This window comes from Crocodylus siamensis, chromosome 4 (genome assembly GCF_052110815.1).
Source record: "Crocodylus siamensis isolate JL-2025a chromosome 4, ASM5211081v1, whole genome shotgun sequence".
Lineage (NCBI taxonomy): Eukaryota > Metazoa > Chordata > Crocodylia > Crocodylidae > Crocodylus > Crocodylus siamensis.
This window is the reverse complement of record NC_143398.1, coordinates 143,913,295-143,934,923: the sequence shown is the minus strand read 5'-3', so window position 1 is coordinate 143,934,923 and position 21,629 is coordinate 143,913,295. Positions and strand designations below refer to the sequence as shown.

The 21,629-nt window shown below is 49.5% G+C and overlaps 1 protein-coding gene across 1 annotated transcript; it reads right to left on the bottom strand.

Moving 5' to 3' along the window:
- Window positions 1-10,061: 10,061 nt before the first annotated feature.
- Window positions 10,062-21,629, bottom strand: LOC149866683 (serine protease 1-like). Its single transcript, XM_090044014.1, has 5 exons — window positions 21,590-21,629; window positions 13,754-13,922; window positions 11,181-11,434; window positions 10,725-10,861; window positions 10,062-10,211 (listed from the first exon to the last, which is right to left on the bottom strand). Exons 1-5 carry the CDS (start codon window positions 21,627-21,629, stop codon window positions 10,062-10,064), a joined length of 750 nt encoding a protein of 249 aa, XP_089900140.1.

The window sequence follows — 21,629 nt, the reverse complement described above, 5'->3', positions numbered from 1 at the left end:
TGAGCTGGAAGGCTCCTTCTCTCATGACATGTCCACCTAACGAGGTTGCTGGAGAACCCTGGCCTACTCCATCCCCTGGAGCCTGCTCAGGTCGTTCCATGCAGCTCTTAGCCAGTTTAGCTTGCCAGGCCCTTAATGCATCAAGGAATGGTGACTGCTCCTTGTTTGTAAATGTTGTAGAAGCAGCAATAGCAGCTCAGCATTTCTTACCTATTTGCATCTCAAAGCCCATTCTTTGAAGAGGTAGGTTCAGTTTTGACCTCAGTCAGTATGAAATTCTATCACCAATTCAGTTGGATACTAAGTGCAGAAATTCCCTGACTCCATTGGAAGTTTTGGTGTGTTTGTGTGCAGATATGTCATCAGCTCAGCCTCCCCAGTAAAATATAGTTATATCAAAGGAAGATGGGGCAGACATGCAGCCAAACAGCAATGTGTCTTAGCAGGTTAGGTTAGACAATGAGGAGACAAAATAGACCTGACTAGAACAGTGCTTCTCAACCAGGGTGTTGTGGCACCATGGGGTAGCTTGATTTTTTTCAAGTATGCCATGGGGCACCACATTACATTAGCACTGTTAGGTGTGCAGACGTGATTCACAAGACAAAACCCAGAGGTATCATACAGGAATCCATAAGATAAAAAAAAATCTGACCCACTGTGGTCTTTCTGAATTCTTTGCGACACAAGAATTGCTTTATTATTTTACCATAGTCAAAAAACACGTGAAAATAAACCTGACATTTTCCAAGGGGTGCCTTGAGTCTAACAAGGTTGAGAACTACTGTTCTAGAGCACCTGAAGAGGGACAGAACATTACTAACAGGTTCAGAAATTGGCCTAGACAGGTGGCCAACCGTGAATCTATACACAGAGAGCAGCTTCCTGGGACCTGCAGTGGCTGGGAGTAGAGAGGAGCATCTTGCTGGCACAATGCTCAAGCTGATAGGGACAAAGGAGAGTGGGCAGTAGGAGGCAGTACTCTCTTCTGCATCATCCACATCACACCTTGCTAGACGCTGTTATTGCTCTGGCCCAAGGGTCCTGTCTAGGTAATATCTGATTAGCTGGTGAACCCAAAGCGATCTCACCTGGACAGTTTGTGCTTGTCAGACAGGTAGAATGTGAGCACCTTGCCAAGCTCATCTGAGCCCAAAACTTCTTGCCTATGGCAGGGGACCAGACTTGGTGATCGTACACGTCCCTTCTGATTCTATGATTCTGTCTTTATCACTCAGGATTTCTAGCAGTGAGCAGCTGATGCAACCAATTGCTAGTTGAGGGAGGCCCCAAAGAAGTGGTATCCAGGATTCAGGGATGCCTGATGGGGCACAGAACCCTTTGGGCAGGTAAAAAGGATGACCCTTTGTCATCCTCATTCTTTAACAGGAAGAGTAACTGAGGGAAAGAAGGAAACTGGGTATCAGAACAGTATCTCAGAGCAGAGTGATCTGAAATGCCACAGCATCCAGTAAGCCCCCAGGGAACTGGCAAAAGCCCAAAGTGTTGGTATATCGGGAACTTCCTTTACCTCGCTGAAGACTCCCCATGAGTCTTCCATATATTATACGTATGGCCCTCAGGAAGGTGGGTGTGATGCATAATTTTCTGATTGAGGATTAAGAGGACTAGAGGATTAGAAGAGGATTGGAGTGCAACAGCTGTGATGCTGTACTGCCAGAGAGACAGAGTTGGGCATTTCTGTCATGCCTTAAATCTTGAGCGGCCCTGAAGTGCTTTACATAGCTAGGCTACCTACTACTAACATACTGCAATCTGTCAGGTGGAAGAGAGCAGTGGAGGGAAACAGCAAGCATATTAGCTTAGGGGAAGAAAAAAGGAATGTGACCCCATCATATTGACACCATCTCTAGAATTTCTCACCTATTCCTCTTGCTCATATGGCAGTGAGCCTTATGTTTTGGGCTAGAAAAGGGACTCTTTTTATGGTGTAAAATAATCAATGCAGAGGTTTTTTGACACCCAGGTACATAAGTGTCTCTGCACAGATGGTGGATCTTGGGTTGTACTCAGTGGGGCACAGACTGATGTTCTTGGCTTTGATCCTTTGGTGCTAAGTATTTCTGCCCCCCTGACCCAAGGCACAGTGACTGGGGAAGATGACGGGAAAGTGAGCACAGGGTGGTAAAATACTTGGAGTGAAGGAGCAGGTTATAGAGGTCCATGTTACCCAAAGGAACAGTCAGTTACTTTGCAGTTCCTTAACACTGTAGAGGGGATGCCTCATAAGTAAGGGCTGGGTTCCCTTGCTTGGGGTCATGGTTTTGGCAGAGCAGGGCCTATTCTTCATGTGGAATTGTGCCCAGAAGTACAGGGGACTAGGAAAGGAGAGAGCAGCAGGACACAGTAGGGTTAGAGGCTCCTAATACCAGGCCTTGCTGACATGTTGAGTATCAATCAGGACTGTCACAGCAACGTGATTCAGGAACAAACCTCCTTATGAGTAGCAGTTGCATTTAAACACCAGCAGCACTGCTGGTTTTCCTGCCTGACTGATGGGGAAGCAGTTTCACTTTGGAAGGTCAGTAGAGGAGCTGAAGCAAGCAGAGGATCACATTCTGGTGTTTGATCAGGTCAGTGCTTTCCCTAGAAACTACCTTGCTGATAGTTATTGCCATTTACAAATATAGTGTGCTTGCACAGGTGGCAGCATGGAAAACGGGGCCTATTTTTTGACCCCTCCTACAATTATTTTCAGTATCTGGAGCACCAGGTAACATAAATAAGAACAAGGCATTGGGACTGAGAAGTTCAGAGTCCACCTTTGTCTGCTGTTGCACTTAGAGACTGTGCTGAGCCTTGCTGGGACTATAGGTATTTTAGGCCATAATTTACTTGCTGAATTGACCGTAGGAAATTGAGTTTGTTTATGGCTCTAGGGTGAGGGCCATAAGACTGAGGGAAGGGATGAAGACAGTGAAGGCATTCCTGTCGCCTCTCTGCACGCAGCAGAGATGCCTCGACAGGCAAAGAAGGGGATTTGGCATGTGAAGCCACAACCACTTTTGATGCTTCTGTTGGCTTCACAGTTCTCACAGGTTTGTGCAGTAGGCAGGAGGAACCGGTCACTTCTCCAGACTTACCAAGGAAGAGCACAAAGAGGAAAAAGGGTTAATGGAGGAGCACAGGAGGATGGATGCACCTACTAGTGCCATGACAGTACCTGAGGCTCTGTCTTATATGTACATTTGCTTTAAGGCAAGAGTGTGAAACCTAGCTCATGAGCTAGATTTGGCCCACAGAACCTCTATATTTGGCCCACCAGGCCACCAGAGGACTTGCTGCTGCCCCTACCACCTCTGGACCCTGCGTAGGCATTGTGGCAGCCCTCATGCCTGGGGTTGGATCTAACTCACAAGGAGCCTTGCAGTCTGGAGCCAGCCTGGAGCCCAAGGTGAGTTTGATGTCCCTGCTTTAAGGCATGTCTCCCACTGGCAGATTCAGGTCACTGTATTCCTGCAGAGTGGAGGAGAACTGAGGAAAGCACCAAGCCAAAAGCAGTGTTCTTCAGAACAGCATTTCTCAGGTTTGGTTCAACTAGACCAGTGCTGTCCAATGCAGTCCTGTCGTGTGGCCCTGGGTCACATATTACACAGGCTTCACACTGAGAGGCAATGCCCCTGGGATCATCTTCACTATGCAAGTTGTGCTGGAAGCACATGGCCCCCTGCTCCTGCTGCACAGGTGGTGCACAGACCCCTGACACATGGCAGTGGGAGAGATGGGCATCTCATGTGAACTGTAGCTGGCAGGACACATGCTGGCCATCAGTTGGATGACCCTGATCCAGAAGATTGTGTCCAAGATGAGATAGTTCCCTGCAAGCACTGGGGTGGATGGTATCAGCTATTTTATGGTCAACTCTGTGTCAGAGCCAGCTGTAGGGCAGAGTTTGCAAAACTGCTACCCGAGAATCTCCTCCGTGTCAGATGGGATTCTGGAGCTGCTGTTTGCCCTCTGCTCAGCTATCTTTCCTGCATGAGACCTGATGGCCTCTGAGATGAAAGGTCCGATGCAGCATTGCCAGGATTATGGACACAGCTTTTGGGCTTTTTCCGATACTGAAAGACAGTATACATACATTAGTAAGGAAGGCTGAATTTGTGGTGAGTGTCTTCCTTGAGACCCACAACACAAGACCCTTGATAATATCATGACAGCTTGACATTATTTGTGGCAGAACCACTGTTTGGGCTGTTCTCAAGCACAACTCTGCTCAACTCCAGCTTCAATATAAATCCTTGTGCAGTGTTTCTGTTGTCAGCAAAGGCCAAGAGAAAGTGGACAAGTATGGCAAAATGGCAAGTTGGCTTGCTGCTCTGTTTATGAGATGAGCTGATGTTTTGGCTCCCAGGAAAATGGGCACTGGCTGAAGAGGCTGGGGATGGTTTGTTTCATACCTTGATCTGTCCCTGTCCTGACGTGGCATTCTTGGCTGCTTGAATGGAGTTTTTGTTCAAATAATGTAAGCAAAGGCAGAGAAATGCAGAGAGAGTTACAGGTCTGAAGGGGACAAACATGAGAAAAATAGGATAAAGGGAAGACTGAAAGAAAGGCAGAGAAACTTGATAGGTATAGAAAGCCAGAGCCTACAACAGAGAATCACTGAAGTCTGAGGACAATTGGAGGATCCTGTGAATAAGATAGGGTTTGCAAAACTCACCAGCTGCTCCTAGGTAGGCAAGATCAGGAGGAACTTCATGGTATGTCTGCAGATATCTGCTGCGAGACCATGTGGTGTAGAAACCTCCCTCTGCTTTATACTTCTGGAAGGAGTTAATCTCTCCACTCCTACCAAGTCGCTGTTTCCCAGGATCTTGCATCAGCTTGGAAATATTTAGTTAGCAACTGGAGACAGGAAGTGAGGAAATGGCTAGAGGGATTTCCCAAAGGGAAAGATGAAGGCCCAGATGAGAGGCCTTTTACATGGCACATACCTGGCTTTCAGTTGTCTGAGGGCTGGCCAATTTTCAAGCGATCAGGGGCCGCAGACCCAGGGCCCATACACCATGGGGGCTGGAACGCAGGTGCCTGGCCCTCCTACATCACATGGGTTGTTCACTACCCTCCTACATTGTGTGCACAGTGCAGGAAGCCCATCTCTCCGTCTCCTGTCCGTGTTCTGTCTAGGAAGCCCAACACCCCTCTCTACTGCACACACAGTATGGACAGTCCAGGTCCCACACTGTTGGCTGCACATGCCATGCAAGAAGCACCCCCCACACCTCCATACAGCATAGGCAGCCTGGATCCCTTCGCTGTATGGGATGTGTGGGTATTCCAGCCTCCTCCTGGCTGCTGGGCCAGGTGCACCTGCGGGTGAGCAAGGTTGTGGTGGCTAGGCAAACTTTCAGAGTCCACATATAGCCTGTGGTGGGCCAGTAAGGGGCGCTCCTGCGTTGAGCCGCCTACCTCCCTGCGCCCGCCCACCTTCCAGGCTCCGAACGCCTCCCTAGGGGCACCTTATGCTTGGCCGACCCCTCTCCTGGAGCACACTCGCTAGTCTGGGGGTAACATAGATGCCACCACCCCAAGAAGGGACTGTCTCATTCCTGTGTCCTCGGGGAAACACAGGCCGAATAGTCCGACAGGTACTCGACCCAGTACAGGCACTTGGGGCACTTCCCCAAGTCAAGGGGCAAGAAATAAAGTCTTCCTTAGTCCGCAGACCTAAGGGGTCTCTTAGGCATAATTTAGACCCACCCCTCAATAAGTCTCCCACCCCAGTCAAAAAGGAGAACTTTATTGATTACAAGGGGTAGGGTAAACTAGGGTACAGGATTCAGCAATATCTTAGAAAAAGATATTGCTAAAGAGCAAACAGTGTGGCTGAGGTAGCCTTTTGATCACGCATCTGTGTTACTGCCAGCTAAATATCTAATCAGATTGAGTAGCTTACTCACAAGCATCTTCCAGAGGCAGGTTGAGTTTCCCCTCTGGAGTCTTGGGGTGAGAGAGAGAGCTAGGTCCAGATGGTAAGGCTTCTCTGTCTCCCCTGCTTTACCTCATGGCTGAAGAGAGAGCCTCCTCCCCACCCCCAACCTATATAGCCCCTGTGACCTCATTCACCTGGTCCAGTGGAAGTCAGCCCCGGTTGGCTGTCAGCCAACCAATTTGTAATACATCACCTGTTACCGGGCAGATTCCAGCTCCCCAGGTAGCTGCCCCTCACCCAGGTAACAGATGCCAGTCACATAGGCAGAGGGAGCAGGTTTCCCCCCTCCCTCAGGAATGCAGCCAGCTCAGGTTACCTAAAGAGACAGGCTGAGGTGTGAATCCTCTGTGCTGGCCCCTCTACTCACATAGTCACAGGGCAGAGATTTTGGGGAGAAACCAAGGTGGCTTTCTGCCACATAGCCCTGACACCATGAGTTGGAAAGCCCTGATCAAAGTCACTAACTGCAATCCCATTCCATCTTGCAGAATAGCCACAAAACCACTAAGGGGGCTGGATTCCTTGAGTGTCTTTGGTGTGCAAAGTTTTACAGGCAATTGGACTGGGCTACTTGCACATGCTTAGAAGTGATCCAGAAAGGTCATCTCTACCTGTGGGCTCTGCTACAATATCTCCACCAAGGCAAACCGTCAGTGTTCAGGGTATGCTGCTGACTGAGGGTACAAGGCTCTACCTAGATATTGGGAGTACTTTTCCTGATAGATTATGATTGTAGTTTAGCTCCGAAGATGGTAAGCACTGTGGTGGGCCAGTAGGGGGCACTCCTGTGTTGAGCCGCCCACCTCCCTGCGCCCGACCACCTTCCAGGCTCCGAATGCCTCCCTAGGGGCGCCTTATCTCCGGCCGACTCCCTTCCTGCAACACACTCGCTAGCCTGGGGGTAACATAGCTGCCACCACCCCAAGAATGGACTCACTCTCGGCCCTGTGTCCTTGGGGAAACACAGGCCTAATGTCCTACAGGCACTTTACCCAGTACAGGCACTTGGGGCACTTCCCCAAGTCCGGGGGCAAAAAGTACAGTCTCCCTTAGTCCGCAGACCTAAGGGGTCTCTTAGGCATAATTTAGACCCACCCCTCAATAAGTCTCCCACACCAGTCACAAAGGAGGACTTTACCGATTACAGGGAAAATAGGGTACAAGATTGAGCAATATCCTAGAAATCCTAAAGAGCAAACAGTCTGGCTGAGGCAGCCTTTTGATCACACATCTGAGTTACTGCCAGCTAAATATGTAATCAGATCTTGAGTAGCTTACTCACAAGCATCTTCCATAGGCTGGTGAAGTTTCCCCTCTGGAGGCAGGCAGTTTTCAGCTCGTGAGTTTTGGGGTGAGAGAGAGCCAGTTTCAGATGGTAAGGCTTCTCTGTGTCCCCTGCATGGCTGCTGCTCCACCTCCTGGGCAGTCCAAACTTATAAAGCCCCTGTGACCTCATTCACCTGGCCCAGCGGAGGCCAGCTCCGGTTGGCTCTCTGCCAACCAATTTGAAATACATCACCAGTTACCGGGCAGACTCCAGCCCACCAGGTAGATGCCCCTCACCCAGGTGGCTGATGCCAGTCACGTAGGCAGAGGGAGCAGGTTTCCCCCCTCCCTCAGGAATGCAGCCAGCTCAAGTTACCTAAAGAAACAGGCTGCGGTGTGAATCCTCTGTGATGGGCCCATCTTGATCTCATTGTTACAGGGAAGAGAATTTGGGGAGAAACCAAGGTGGCTTTCTGCCACAAGCACAACCAACCTGGCTCTTCTGGATTTCTTCTGACCCTCTGTTGGAAGCCAAATGCAGTCAAAGGCTGGATCTGGCCTAGTGGGGCAGCTCCTGCCTTAGTGTGCAGGGCTCTGGCAGACCAGAGCAGTCCTGCTGTCCTAGGCCCCAGCCAGCACATGTAGCTTCCAGCAGGGCTGATCCCGGTGCAGCTAAAGCTAGACAGGTGCTGCTCTGCTCCCCTCACCTCCAACAGCAGCTCCTCCTCCCACTCCTGCCCCTGCTATGTTGCTCCAGGCAGGCTGGGAGGTAGCTTTGGCGGGGCAGCTCCCAGTGGAAGCAAGGGGAGTAGAGTACCACCTGACCAGCTGCAGCCACCCTGGGAACAGCCCCACCAGAAGCTATGTGCAGCAGAGCTTGCCCGGTCCACAGCTGCTCCTGTAACTTGGCCTGTGCAGAGCCGTGCAGGGGCAGCTGTGGACTGGATGAGCTATGCAGCATGTGCCCCCTGCCTCTCTCTCCCTCCCCCTCCCCTCACTCCCAGCTTGCTTCCAGGACCTAGCACCCAGGCAGCCCCCCTCCCCACACACGTCTCCCCCCCCCCACACCCCCCCCCCTTATATTAGAGGCTAGAGCACTGTGCTGGCAGAACACAAGGTTCAAAGCGTTTTAGATGAAGGGAACATGGACCTTGGATCTTCAGCTACCAGGACAGCAACCCTTACATCTCATACTGGGACAGAAACATGGGAGGACTCTCCTCCCCCTCTTCTCTGTTCATTGTTTGGAGCTCATGCTGAGGTTCATGGACATGTCACCATGAATGTACCTGGCCTGCGTGTGACCTACTGTATGTGATCAGTTTATGCACATACATTTATGTACCCGTAGCGTAAAGCCAGGTCCTAAAGCAGCCAAGCAGATGGCTAGAGAACTGGCATTTAGAGGTATGAAGGGAAACTGAATTACCCTCTAAACAAGTCCATACATGCCAGGGGAATGATAAGCACTGGCAAGCACCAAACCTTTGCTACACCCACTGCCTCACCAGGGCTCTAGCCAAGGAGCCCTTGTCCATCCTGCATCATTGCCTGGGCCACAACTCTGAACTCAGGGTGTGAGGAGGAAACTGATGTGCCTTGAGGGAGGAGTTGGAGACCTCAGGGCATCAAGGGGCAAATTGGAGGGTGTTTTATGAATGGGTTACAGATTCCAGCCCAGTTTCTGACTAGGGAGGTAGAGAGTTCAAAGGCAGAGGTGTGCAGGTGCTGACTTGCAATCTGGTCATAAATGAGCAGTCTCTGGAAGTGTACGCTCTTCACCCACTTGCTGGGGAGAGGGGGAGCAAAGCAGGGGCTATGGAAGCATCCCCTCTTAACCACCACATAAATTAGGTACCGAAATCTTAAAGGGAAGACTTTTAAGACTGTTTCTACAGTGAAAGTAGAGAGGCAGAGAAAATGTCATGTCCTCCCTTCCTGTGCTCATGCTGTGACTGGGGAAAGGGGTTGGTCCATCCAAGGATTTCTGATTCCTCTTTCCTGCATCCAAGGGGCCCTCTCCCATGCAGCCTCCCCATGTGTTTTAGTAATATGGGTCTTCATGATCCCCAACCCTGGGACTATCTGAATACCTCTCCCTGGCTCCTCTGCACACCACAGTCTGAGGGCCTTGTCCAACTGGTCCTCCAGGCCCCTGTCTCATCTGAGAGCCTTGTCCTTTAGCAGGAAAGGGGCTGAGCCTCTTCCCCTTCAGGCAATATGAGCCATGGCCTGGGGATCTCTGACCTGCTGAGGAGGTTTGAAACCTCCTAACTGGTCCCACAAGTGAACTGGCCTCTGAGGTCACCCTACTGCTTTGCAGAGGGAGCACCTGTTTCCAAAATCTTCAGGTCATTCTGTGCCATCAGCTGTGCTAGGGGTGGAGATGCTGCATGTGGTGGGGCTCTGCGAAACAAAGTAATGATCCTTAGTGAGGTGCAAGCAGCTTGGTGCTGGCTGTTCCTGCCAGTGATTCTCATCGTTTGCATTGAGGTTTGGGTTGGTATGTGCCCTGGGTAAGTGCTTAGGGTTTCCCCCCTCCCTAGACTATGCAGTTAAATGGAGTATTCAGTAACACAGACATGACACCTAGAGTCCTTGGCATGAGTAAGCAGGTGGGAGTGCTGCAGAGAACCCCTGCCCTAGATGGGGATGGGAAGGGGTCACTGAAGGAGGTTTTTGGAGAGAAGGGATGCAGGGAGCCCCTGGTATGTATGATTGTGATCAAGAAAAATGACCCGTGCAACTCAAGGGCATTTTTATTTGCACTATTTTCTTTTTGAAGATGAATAAACGGGGAGAGATGGAAATGCCCCAAAGAAACAAAGAGATGGATGCTTCAGTTACGGGCAATGGTGTCCTTGATCCAGGTAGTAAATTTGCAGACCTTAGTGTAGACACCAGGGTAACCCTTCAGGGCACAGCCTCTTCCCCAGGAAACGATCCCCTGGAGCTGCCCATTGCACATAACTGGACCACCAGAATCGCCCTGTAAGGAAGAGGGTTTAGGGGTTACTTGCACACTCTCATGCAGGCAGCTGATGCCATGGGTCTAATATAGGAGGGTTCCCACCCAGCTCCAGATGAACTCAGAGAGCACTGGATAAGGGGCAAAGTCCACAGGCTCCTGTGTATCTGATGGGTAGGAGGAGGGTGAGGTAAGGGACATCTCAGCATTGTGACTGTTTCTTCTGTTGACTGCCTCTCCCCAGAGCATTAGCTGGAGCTTCAGGTTTGGGTGAAAAGTGCTCTGCATCCAGTTCCTGCTGATCTGAGACTGAAGGCTGGACACCACTCAGAGCTCCTTATACCTCAGTCTCTACCCTCTCTCCATAACGCATCCCACACAAGTCAGAGCATGCATTGGAGCTGGTGTCCCAGAGGTGAAATAGCCTGCAGTTTGCACCTCGATTCTCAGAGTCCTGGCAGAATCAGTGGAACGTGAGGGACTGGAGCAGCTTGTGCCCTTCAGGGCAGAGTGAAACACATAAAGGGTGCTCACCTGGCAGGAGTCTTTGCCACCTTCTACGAATCCTATGCACATCATGCTGCTGGTGATTTGTCCTGGGTAAGCATTTTTGCACTGGGTGTCAGACAGGACTGGAGCTTTCAGACACTGGAGTATCTCAGGATAATTACCTGCCAAGAGCAAGGGCAGAAGATTCATGGTCATCTTAGCAACTCAGAAGTCCACTTAGCATAAAACAGAAGGAAATCTGGCTTAGAGAATATAACAAAGTAAAGGGAAGAAAGAGCCATTCAGTAGAAGTGTGAGGATACCAATGATTGCAGTAGGGTAGAACAGGTTATTGAAGGTCATGACTGAGAGGGCTTGATGGGGTTATATGGTCAGGTCATTCCTGGCATATGGGGGGGCTGCCAGGTGGGATTAATATGTATGGGAGTCCCATGCTGGAACTAGTGGGAAGGAACTGCACATTGTCTGTGTGGTACTCACTGCCACTGCTGAGGGTGTTTCCCCACCCGGAAATTAAACATGTTGTCCCAACAGCTGGACAGGCTGTGGGAAGTGGGACGGTTGAGACACGAGAGTTCAAGGTTGCTGGGGTTGCCAGTTTGATCAGCATGATGTCATTATCTATGGTCCGTGAGTTGTATTTCGGGTGTCGAATGACTGCTGCGGAATTGATGAACTGTTCAGTCCCATCCTCCCGGTCGATGTTGTACTCTCCCAGCCTCACCTGGATGCGGCTGCAAAATTAACAGTGCAATACAGCAGCAGTTAAGCACAGAAACAATGATAGAGGTGGCCACTGCGAGTGCCTCAGTGTCTGTATGAGAAAGAGCGGAGACATTGGGGTGGAATCCTATTGCACTCTGTGCCTGAACAGCAGCCAGCCACGCAGGTGGTATTATTGGCATATATGCACATTTTGCAATTATATTAACCTTGCACTGAGGATGCACGAGCATCCGCCTACCTATGAAGCATGCTTAATAGGCCATGCTCTGGCCAGGCAGGTACCGTATTTAACCAAACCAAAGTCAACTCTGAATTGAAGATGATTCCCCTGCAGGGGGCAGGCTGCAAGTTGCTTTCCTTGCAGTAACCCCCACTCTCCCCCAAGGCTGTATGCCCCCTCTCCCACCAAATGAGCCATTCTATCTGGAGACAGTCTGTGGCTCAGGTCTGGCTTCAGCCCTGAGCCCAGGGACAAAGCCAGAGCTGAGCTGCCACCTTCCCAGGGCTGGTACTCAAATCCAAGACAAGGGATTTCCCCCACTCCATTCTGACTGGGGATGGGGGGGAGATACACACCTCGTCTTGGATTCAAGTAAATACCATATGTGGATCCATATGTGTGTATGCTGGGCTTGTATAAGTCACAACATGATGTCTATCAAAAATCCATAACTAACAGGTATTAGACACAAGGGGAGAATGGAAGGCCTCCCCTACTACTTGATTCTTGGGATAAAACGTTGTATCTGAGGAACAGGGGAGTTGGTTGGACCTGAGCCACTGCAGATTGCATTGCATTGGCTAAAGCTAGTATGGGGCAGAGGAGGTTCTGTCTCTTTGGAGCAAGGCTCTATCGGGGCGGGCAATTATTTCAGGTGGAGGGCCGCTTATTGAGTTTCAGCAAGCCACCGAGGGCTGCCTGACAGGCAACCGGGGCAGATAAACAGAATGGCCTGGTGGGCCACATCTGGCCCCTGGCCACATTTTGCCCACCCCTACTCTAGTTAGAACGGAGGGACTGCTCCCCTTCAGGGCAACATCTGCTTCACTGAGCCACATACCCTTGAACCTGCTTGCTTCCTCCCAGCTCTACATACCTCCCTCTCTTGGCTGCCAAAGAGCCCAGATTCAAAACAAAGGCTAAAGAAGGGTCTAATGGTGTGTCGTGTAGCATGGTGTCTAAAGCACTGTGTTGGGAAAGCTGGAGAGATTCAAGTTCACGCCTCTCAAGTTAAGAGGGCTTGAAGTGGAATGTCCCTTTCTTGGCCAGGTGCCTAACAACTCAGCACCATCAGGGCTATATGATGGGAGCTCCTCCTCCTCCTTTTTTCTGGTATGTGCGTATCTAGCTGCATAGCTGCTCAGCTTATATGTAGCCTACTGTGCAGACTCAATAGCCATGTGGACATTTCCACAGCTAGACTGCAATGCTAGTAGACTGAGGTGTTATATAATCCAGTAGATGTCCAGCTGGGGCCCTCAGTTCCAGTTTCTGTACAAAAGAATTCAAGGGCTGGAGAGCAAGCCAGGAGGTGTTGCACTGGGGAGGATCTTTCTGTGACATGTCCTGCAGAATTAGGAAATCCCCTGACCTTCTGCATCCCTGTCTCCTCTACTCTCAGAGCTCAGTAGGCCACTAGACTTAAGATGCACACTTGTTTGTAATATGAAAGGACCAGTTCACACTGTCCATAGTCCTCCAGTCACACCTAGGAAAGACAGAAACAGCATGCCACAAGGACTGTAGGATTGTCATAGAGGGTCAAGCCAAGGCCCGTCCAACCCAGTGTGCTTTTTCTGACAGTGGAAGTGGTGGAAGTGGTGGATGCTTTACAGCAGGGGTGTCAAGGTTATGTCCCATAAGCTGGTTCCCATGGAGATGGGTCATCTGGCCTGCAAGGCTTCTTGTAAGCCCTATAGTAATGATATTAATCCCTGCTGTTTCAGCACAGCCCTAAAACTCATGGGGTAAATGCTGCTCATGCTGCTGCACCCTCTCTATTATGCTCAGCTTTTTCTCTGGCCTTAACTGCTACTAAAATCTGGGGTTTTAGTTGCCTCTGTGATCCTGGGAAGTGCAGTGGCTGGGAATGCCAAGAAGCCCTACTAATACAGTGCTGAGGACCTAAGAGGTACAGGAGAAGAGGCAGTCCCTGCTTCCACATCATCCACATCACACGCGGTATGATTTAGATTTACCACTATGGATATGCCCTTCTTGGGGTCTTGGCTAGGTCCAAATCTGATTCATTTGGGAGACCCAAAGGGATCTCAACTGGAGTGTTCCTGGCTGTCAGACAGAGCAGAACATGATCATTGTCACTCACGATTTGTAGCAGTGTGCGGCTGACACAACCCATTCTCTGTTGATGACAGCACCCCCACAGAAGTGGTACCCAGCATTCAGGGAGGCCTGGTAGGGCACAGAGCCCTTAGGACAGGCATAGCCTCCAACAATTTTGTCGTCGTCATCGTCATCGTCAACAGGGAAAGCAACTGAAGGAAACAGGGAAACTGGGTATCATAACAGTACCTCTGAGCAGTGAGCTGAAATGCAGCAGCATCCAGTGAACTACCAAAGATTTAGCAGTAACCCAACATGTTTGTAGTTTAGGAGCTGCTTCCACATTTCTGAGGACTCTCTGGAATTACCCCTGTTTTACGTCCTATTGCCTTCCATGCCAAATAGCTGTGACAAAATGTTTTATTAGCTCAGGAGGAAAACAGGATTGGAGTTCAGCAATGCTGCTCCTTTCTGACAGCTGTCACTCCTCTTGCTGCCAAATTTCTGGCCCCTGCAGCCATCCCTGCCTGCCAGGTGAAGGAACTAGCTGGACAGCAGGTGGGAGAGCCTCTTGTCCTATAGAATTACAGAAACACAGAAAAGAAAGGCTGGAAGGGCCCTCAGGAAATCTAGTCCAACCTCCTGCCAGAGCCAGGACAATCTCTATCCAAACCATCCCAGACATGCCTGTCTAACCTGCTCTTAAACATGTCCAAGGATGGAGATACCAGAACCTATCTGGGTAGCCTGTTTCAATGCTTAACTACCCTCCTAACAAGAAAGTTCTTCTTAATCACAAACCTACATTTTTTCTCCTACAATTTGAGGCCCTTGCTTGCCCTTGCTCCTTGTTCTGTGCCCTGTTGCCACAGAGAAAAGTCTGCCTCTATCTGCTTTATAATCACCTTTCAGGTTTTTAAAGACAGTTATCAATGCCCCCCTCCTCCCCACCCAGTTTTCTCTTCTCTAGGCTAAATAACCATAGTTCTTTCAGCCTTCCCTGGTAGGTCATGCTTCCCAGGCCCCTAATAATTTCTGTTGCTCTTTGCTTGACTTTATAATGTCTCTGCATCTTTCTTGAAATCTGTGCCTAAAACTGTGCACAGTACTCCAGATGAGGCCTCATCAGTGCTGAATGGAATAGAAGGATCACTTGCCTTGATCTGCAAGTGGGGCTCCTATTAATACAGCCCATTATGCTGTTGGCCTTTTTGTACATTGTTGGGTCATACTCAGTTTGTGATCTATTGTAATCCCCAGGTCTTTTTCTGCAGTTGTACAGCCTTGCCAGTCCATCTGTATTTGCAGGATGAAATGAAGGGAAAAAGTGGTAAGTCCTGGCAGGGTTGCAGGACCCTAGTGCCAGGCCCTGCTTGGTATCTTGAGGATCACTCAGAGCTGTCACGTTGAGCTGCTTCAGGGACAAGTTATTCTTCCATTTTTAGCCCTGGCAGCAGTATTATTTGAATAGCAGTGGGGGTTTGTCTTCATGACCAATAGGGAATTAGACACAGTTTAAACAGCCAGTAGAGGATTTGGAAGTGATTGGAGCTGTCCTGTCAGTGAAGAAGGGACCTTTCTTTGCAGCTGACACTAGAATTTTATCTACTGTAGCATATTCCATGGTGCCTTTATTGGAAGCACCTTATGATCTTCATTATATGAAATATTTTTTCTTTTAGGAGAAAAAAAAGGAAAACATTAGGGACTGCAGGCCTCTTACCTTCTTGAATGTGGGCCACAAATTTTGCCTTCCACTTTATCCAAGAGAATCAGGAAAATATGGAGAATGTTACTCCAACCTGGTCAGTCAAATGCAAACATAGGTTGTCTGCTAGCAGACAACCATTCTGTAGGGTGTGAGATGGGGAAGAATAAGAGGGTCACCATTTGGTCTTGATTAAGTTAGTGCTTTCCAGGGACTGAACCTCCCTTGTTGACAGTTGCCGTGGTCCATATTGGGCACCCCTGTGGTTTAGGAAATAACTACAGAACCTGCATGACTCTGCAGTATGAAGCCCCTAGTAAATGGGTGTGGGCAGAACCAGTCCTGGGGCACTGATGGGTTAAGCTAGGTTGCTCTCTGAGCCTTTTATTCTTTATTTTTCCCTTGGATCCTCTAGTGTGGTCAACAACTGGCATGGGGTGGCACAGGGCTAGTAGGCACCACTAAAGACTGAGATTTTTATATCCCACCAATCTACCATATTCACTTCTCTCCAGAATAGTGGACAACAGAACTAAAAGCCAGGTTATGGGATATCAGTGTCCTGCTTCTCCTGCCAAACGAGGAAGTGGGGGGTGGTAAGGAAGATCACGATGAGCTGATGGGGTTTACCAGTGCTTTAGGATTAAGGAAAGGAACTAGGAAGTTGATTATGCTGACTGCTTTTTCTAGGTGCAATTGAAGTGATTTAGTAAAGAGAAACATGGTCTATGTGTAAACTGAAGGGTGTGGTTATTGGTTACCTTTAAAGTATTTTAAATCTGTGGAATGTTACACTGTCATAAAGTTAGGACAGGTTAAAGCATAATGCCCTCTCAGACCTGAACAAATGTGATTTGCCACTAGACAGCTGGTGAGCAGGGCCATGGCCAGGAGCCATGGTGGGAGAGGAGGGGTGGGATGGCAATGTAGCTTAGAGGCAGAGAGGAGGAAGGTGAAGGGAAAAGGGAGACTTAGTAAAGAGAATGCTGCTTTTTCCTTGGTTGAATTAGTGCTGGTTAAAGGTGCCTTTGGCTGCTTGCAGATGTTAAAAAAACAAAACAAAACCCCACAAGCAAACAAACAAACAAATCCCAAAACGCACTTTACCAGAAAAAGCAATGCGTGAGTTCAACCTGTTTCTGCATCTCCTGTATAGATTGGGCACTTCAGTGGGGCTTTTTGGCAATTTTAGTTCAAGCTGATTCAAGCAGTTATTAGATAAAGGCACCAAAAAAGCCCCACGAAAGTGCCCAATTTATACAGCTGTCAGGCAAGCCAGGTCCAGCTAAGGTTCTGGGCATGTGGAAATGCATCAAGTTTAAGGTAAAGCACCATTTGGGGGGATCTGGGGTTTGTTTTTGTTTTTACACATCTGCAAGCAGCCTTAGAGAATTAAGTCCTGAATTTATCCACATGGTAAGTATTGCATAGGCAGAAATGGCAAGCCTCTACCCATGAGCCTCAGCTGCAGCCTAAAGTGAATGAAAGATGTCTCCATGCTATTATCTCATCCCAAATATTGTTCATGTGGTAACAGGGTGGAAACAGGGTTGTCTAGTTCATGTTCTAATCTGTCAGTCAGGAGAGCTAAATTCTAGCCCTGATTCTGCTGTTAGCTAAGCATGGGTGACTGGTCAGAGGGGACACCTGCCCCCCCAGCAACCAGTCAGCAACCAGGGTGGGGGCCCCAGGTCCCTCCACAGCCAATCTCACTGACCAGGGGCTGATCGCTGCGGCCAATCACTGCAGCTGCTTCTGGAAGTGGCTGTGGCTGCTTCTGGGAGTGCAACAGTGCTTCACTCCCCAGCCGGTGCTTGCTCCCACCTGCCCTCCCCCTCCACCCCGCCCATTGCCTAAGCAGCGAGCACAGCCAGTCAGAGGATGCACTGGTGCTCTCGGGGGGTGCACGTGCACCCCCTACACATCGTCACAGTAGCTAAGTTTGCTGTGTGGCATTGGGAAGCCACTCTGCCTATTGCCCCATGTGAGAGAAAATTGTGAGCTTCCTTTGCAAAGCGCTTTGAAATACATAACTGATAAGTTCCACATAAGAGCTAAGCATGGCTTGGGTAGGTGCTTGCTGTCTGCCTGGGCTGTACCTGGTCATGTCTTCCCAGCAGCTGTTTGTTTTTCCTAATCTACTTCCAGTGAACTGGATGCATCTAAATATCCTTGCCAAGGGGCTACTTGATGCACCCTTACTAGACTCAGTGCACCCCTTGATAGACTTGAGGCACCCCTAAGGGAAATGCCAGCTTTTAGTTTTCAGTAATTTTGTATATTTTTTATACTATAGAGGAATAATAGAGCAATCCATCTGTTACAGAGAACTCAGCAAGACACCAACAGGCCTTTTAATGCTATAGATTTTTATTTGAAATGATTGGGATTATTTTATGTTACCCTGGTGGAGAATCACTGGATTACCTCAGTTAACCTGGTAGCTCTGCACTGACAGCAGAGCTGCCAGGGGTTAAATCCAGGTGTTTCAGCTCTCAGCACTGAGCCACTGAATTTATTTTAGTGAGACCCAGGAGTTGTGGGAAGAATACTTCCCCAGGCTCTCTGGTCTTGCTGAAGTTAACACAGTGGCTGCACACTGAGAATGGAGCAGCCAGAAATTATCAGAGCTGTATAATGAGACCAGGGAGTGAGGGAAGCATGCTTCTCCCAGCTGCATGGTTGCCCTGCATGTAAGCCCTGGCCCCATGAGGAGCACAGAACCACTGGCCAGTGAGACCATGGAGCTAGAGAACTGTGCTTCCCCTGCATCATGATTTTGCTGTACTTAAATCACACAGAGTGACTGTTCTCTGTGTTTGAGCAGGAGGGACTAGAGGTGTGGAGGGTTGAAATAGGTAGAGGAGCTGGGAGCTGTGCATCCTGGGATGCTGGAGGACTGCAGATTAAACATTTATAGGTAGAGGAGCTGACTAATGACCTACATAAGATGGAACAAAGAAGGAACAAACATAGCCCTCACTTCAACTGGCTTATTTTTAAAATGCTTAGAGGGTATTTAAAATGGGTGAACACACTTTAATGGGTGAATGCTCCCCTTTTAAGTATCTTTATGACAGTGTAAAGGTAACGTGTAACATAACCCTCAGAAAAGGGATTGGGGGAGGTAGTAAAAAACTTTCTTGATACTGGTGAACATTTCAGTTTTCAGTGAATTTGTCTGGCAAACAGAAGAGAATGGAGGGAATGGCCATGCATCTTCCAGAATTATCAGGGAAGTCACAGGGAGGAGATGGGTTAGTGGTGAGAAGTAGCCCCTCTCCAGCTACAGCATATTAGTCTCTTTCTTTCTTACTCATTTGCTTTGAGATATGCCTCTCTTGGCAAATTCAAGCCACTGCCTTCCAAGACAATCTCTTATCATTTAGAAAAGCAGCATCCTAAGCTGTCCTTTAGGACTACTCATCAGAACATAATCTCCCAGGGTTGGGTAGTCTGGAAGAATGTCTTTCTGGTGCATCACTGCACCACCAGGATGAGGGAGTTCAAGTACTGGGATGAATGGTGTCAGCTCTTTTGTGGGTTTTTTCATACCTTTGTCCTGTCCCTGTCCTGATACGGCACTCTTGGGATTGGTTTGAAGTGTTTATTCAAGAAAGATGAACACAGGTTTCATAGATTTCAGACATTAGGGCTGGAAGGGGCCTCGGAAGATCAGTGAGCCCAGCCCCCCGCCCAAAGGGCAGGAAGTCAGCTGGGGTCATAGAATTCTGCAGCTGTATACTGCAGTTGCTCAGGGATGTAGGGGGGCAGTCAGGAAGGCCAAGGGAGAGATGGAACTGGGATTAGCTTCCCAGATTAAGGACAATAAGAAGTCCTTCTTTAAATACATAGGGGTAAAAAGAAGGTTCCGGATAATGTGGGGCCCCTGCAGGACACGTTAGGAAATGTGGTCGTCACACCAGATGACACAGCCAACATGTTTAACTATTTCTTTGCCTCCATCTTCCTAAGCAGGGACCGGAACAGCCACCCCCCTCCACTGAGCCCCCCTCAGGCCCCAGGGGAGGCACACCTAGGCCAAGGGTTAGTGAGGAACTAGTTAGGGAGCTTCTGGAGGGACTGGATGTATTCAAGTCAGCCAGTCCAGACGATCTCCACCCTAAAGTACTAAAGGAATTGGCTGAGGTTATAGCAGGACCCCTGGCACAGCTTTACGAGCAGTCGTGGTGCCAGAGGACTGGAAGAGGGCAAACGTGGTTCCCACCTTCAAAAAGGGTAAGAAGAAGGACCCAGGAAACTATAGACCAGTTAGTCTTACCTCGATCCTAGGCAAGCTGTTTGAGAAAATTATTCTGGCGCGCATCCATAAGGGGCCAGCAGGGGATTTTATGCTTAGGGACAACCAACATGGGTTCATCAGCAGCAGGTCCTGTCAGACCAACCTGGTGGCCTTCTATGATCAGATCACAAAATCATTAGATGTAGGGGTAGCAGTGGACATAGTCTTCCTGGACTTTTGGAAGGCCTTTGATACTGTCTCTCACCCTGTTCTCATTAAGAAACTGGGGGACTGTGGTGCCGACACCCACACAGTCAATTGGGTCGCCAACTGGCTGGAGGGCCGCACCCAGAGAGTGGTGGTGGATGGGTCATTTTCAGCCTGGAGGGATGTGGGCAGTGGGTTCCGCAGAGCTCTGTCCTCAGGCCCGAACTGTTCAACATCTTCATCAGTGACTTGGACGAGGGGGTAAAAAGCACCCTGTTCAAATCTGCTGATGACACTAAGATGTGGGGGGATGTGGGCACACTAGAAGGGAGCAATAGGCTACAATCGGACCTAGACAGGTTACAAGGGTGGGCGGATGAGAATAGGATGGGATTCAACACCGACAAGTGCAAAGTGATGCACCCGGGGAGGAACAACCGGCACCATACCTACAGGCTGGGGAACCCCCTTCTTGTCAGTACAGAGGTGGAAAAGGATCTTGGAGTCATCATTGACTCCAAGATGAACATGGGCCAACAGTGTGGGGATGCAGTCAGAAAGGCCAACCGTACCTTGTCATGCATCCACAGATGCATCTCGAGCAGGTCCAAGGAGGTGATCCTTCCCCTCTATGCGGCACTGGTCAGGCCGCAGCTGGAGTACTGCATCCAGTTTTGGGCACCACACTTCAAGAGGGATGTGGACAGCATGGAGAGGGTCCAGAGGAGGGCCACTTGCATAATCAGGGGGCAGCAGGGCAGGCCTTACGAGGACAGGCTACAGGACCTGAACCTGTTCAGCCTCCAAAAGAGAAGGCTAAGGGGGGATCTAGTGGCCTGTTACAAACTAGTCAGAGGGGATCAGCAGGCACTGGGGAAGTTCCTGTTCCCCCAAGCACTGCCAGGAGTGACCAGGAAAAACGGTCACAAGCTGGCAGAGGGTAGATTTAGGCTAGATATCAGGAGGCGCTACTTCACGGTCAGAGCGGCTAGGATCTGGAACGAGTTTCCAAGCAAAGTGGTGCAGGCTCCTACCCTGGGGGTTTTTAAGAGGAGGTTAGATGAACACCTTGCTGGGGTCGTTTGACCCCAGTACTCTTTTCTGCCATGGCAGGGGGTCGACTAGATGATCTACTCAGGTCCCTTCCAACCCTAGAAACTATGAAACTATGATCCCAGCAAGATAAGCACCTAATTTACTCTTTAAGGTGTTTAATATAAGTGCTTGAACCACCTCCGATGGCAGGCTGTTCCAGACCTTGGGGGCTTGGACAGTAAAGAAATTCTTCCTTATGTCTAGCCTGAACTGGTCTTGCAGTAGTTTATAACCATTCAACCTCATCGTCCCTTGGGGTGCTCTGATGACGCACCATGAAGTGCCTTGGGATACCCCTTGGGGCGCTCTGGTGAACAAATTATCCCCCAGATACTGATGGTCACCCCTGATAAATGTATAGGTGGCCATCAGATCACCCCTGAGCCTGTGCTTTTCCAGGCTAAAGAGCCTCATAGATCTCAGCCTGTCATCGTAAGGTCTAGTCAAGCCACCAGGACAAAGGGAGAGAAACCCGGAGACAGTGGGAAGAGTTACAGGTCTAAAGGGGACAAAAAATGAGAAAAAAGAAGGGGGCGGATTGAAGAGAAACTTGAGTGGAAAGCCAGAGGCTTGCAATGGAGGATTACTGATCCCCAAGGACAACTAGAAGATCAGGAGAAACTCACCTGTTGCTCCCAGGCAGGCAAGAATCAGGAGGAACTTCAT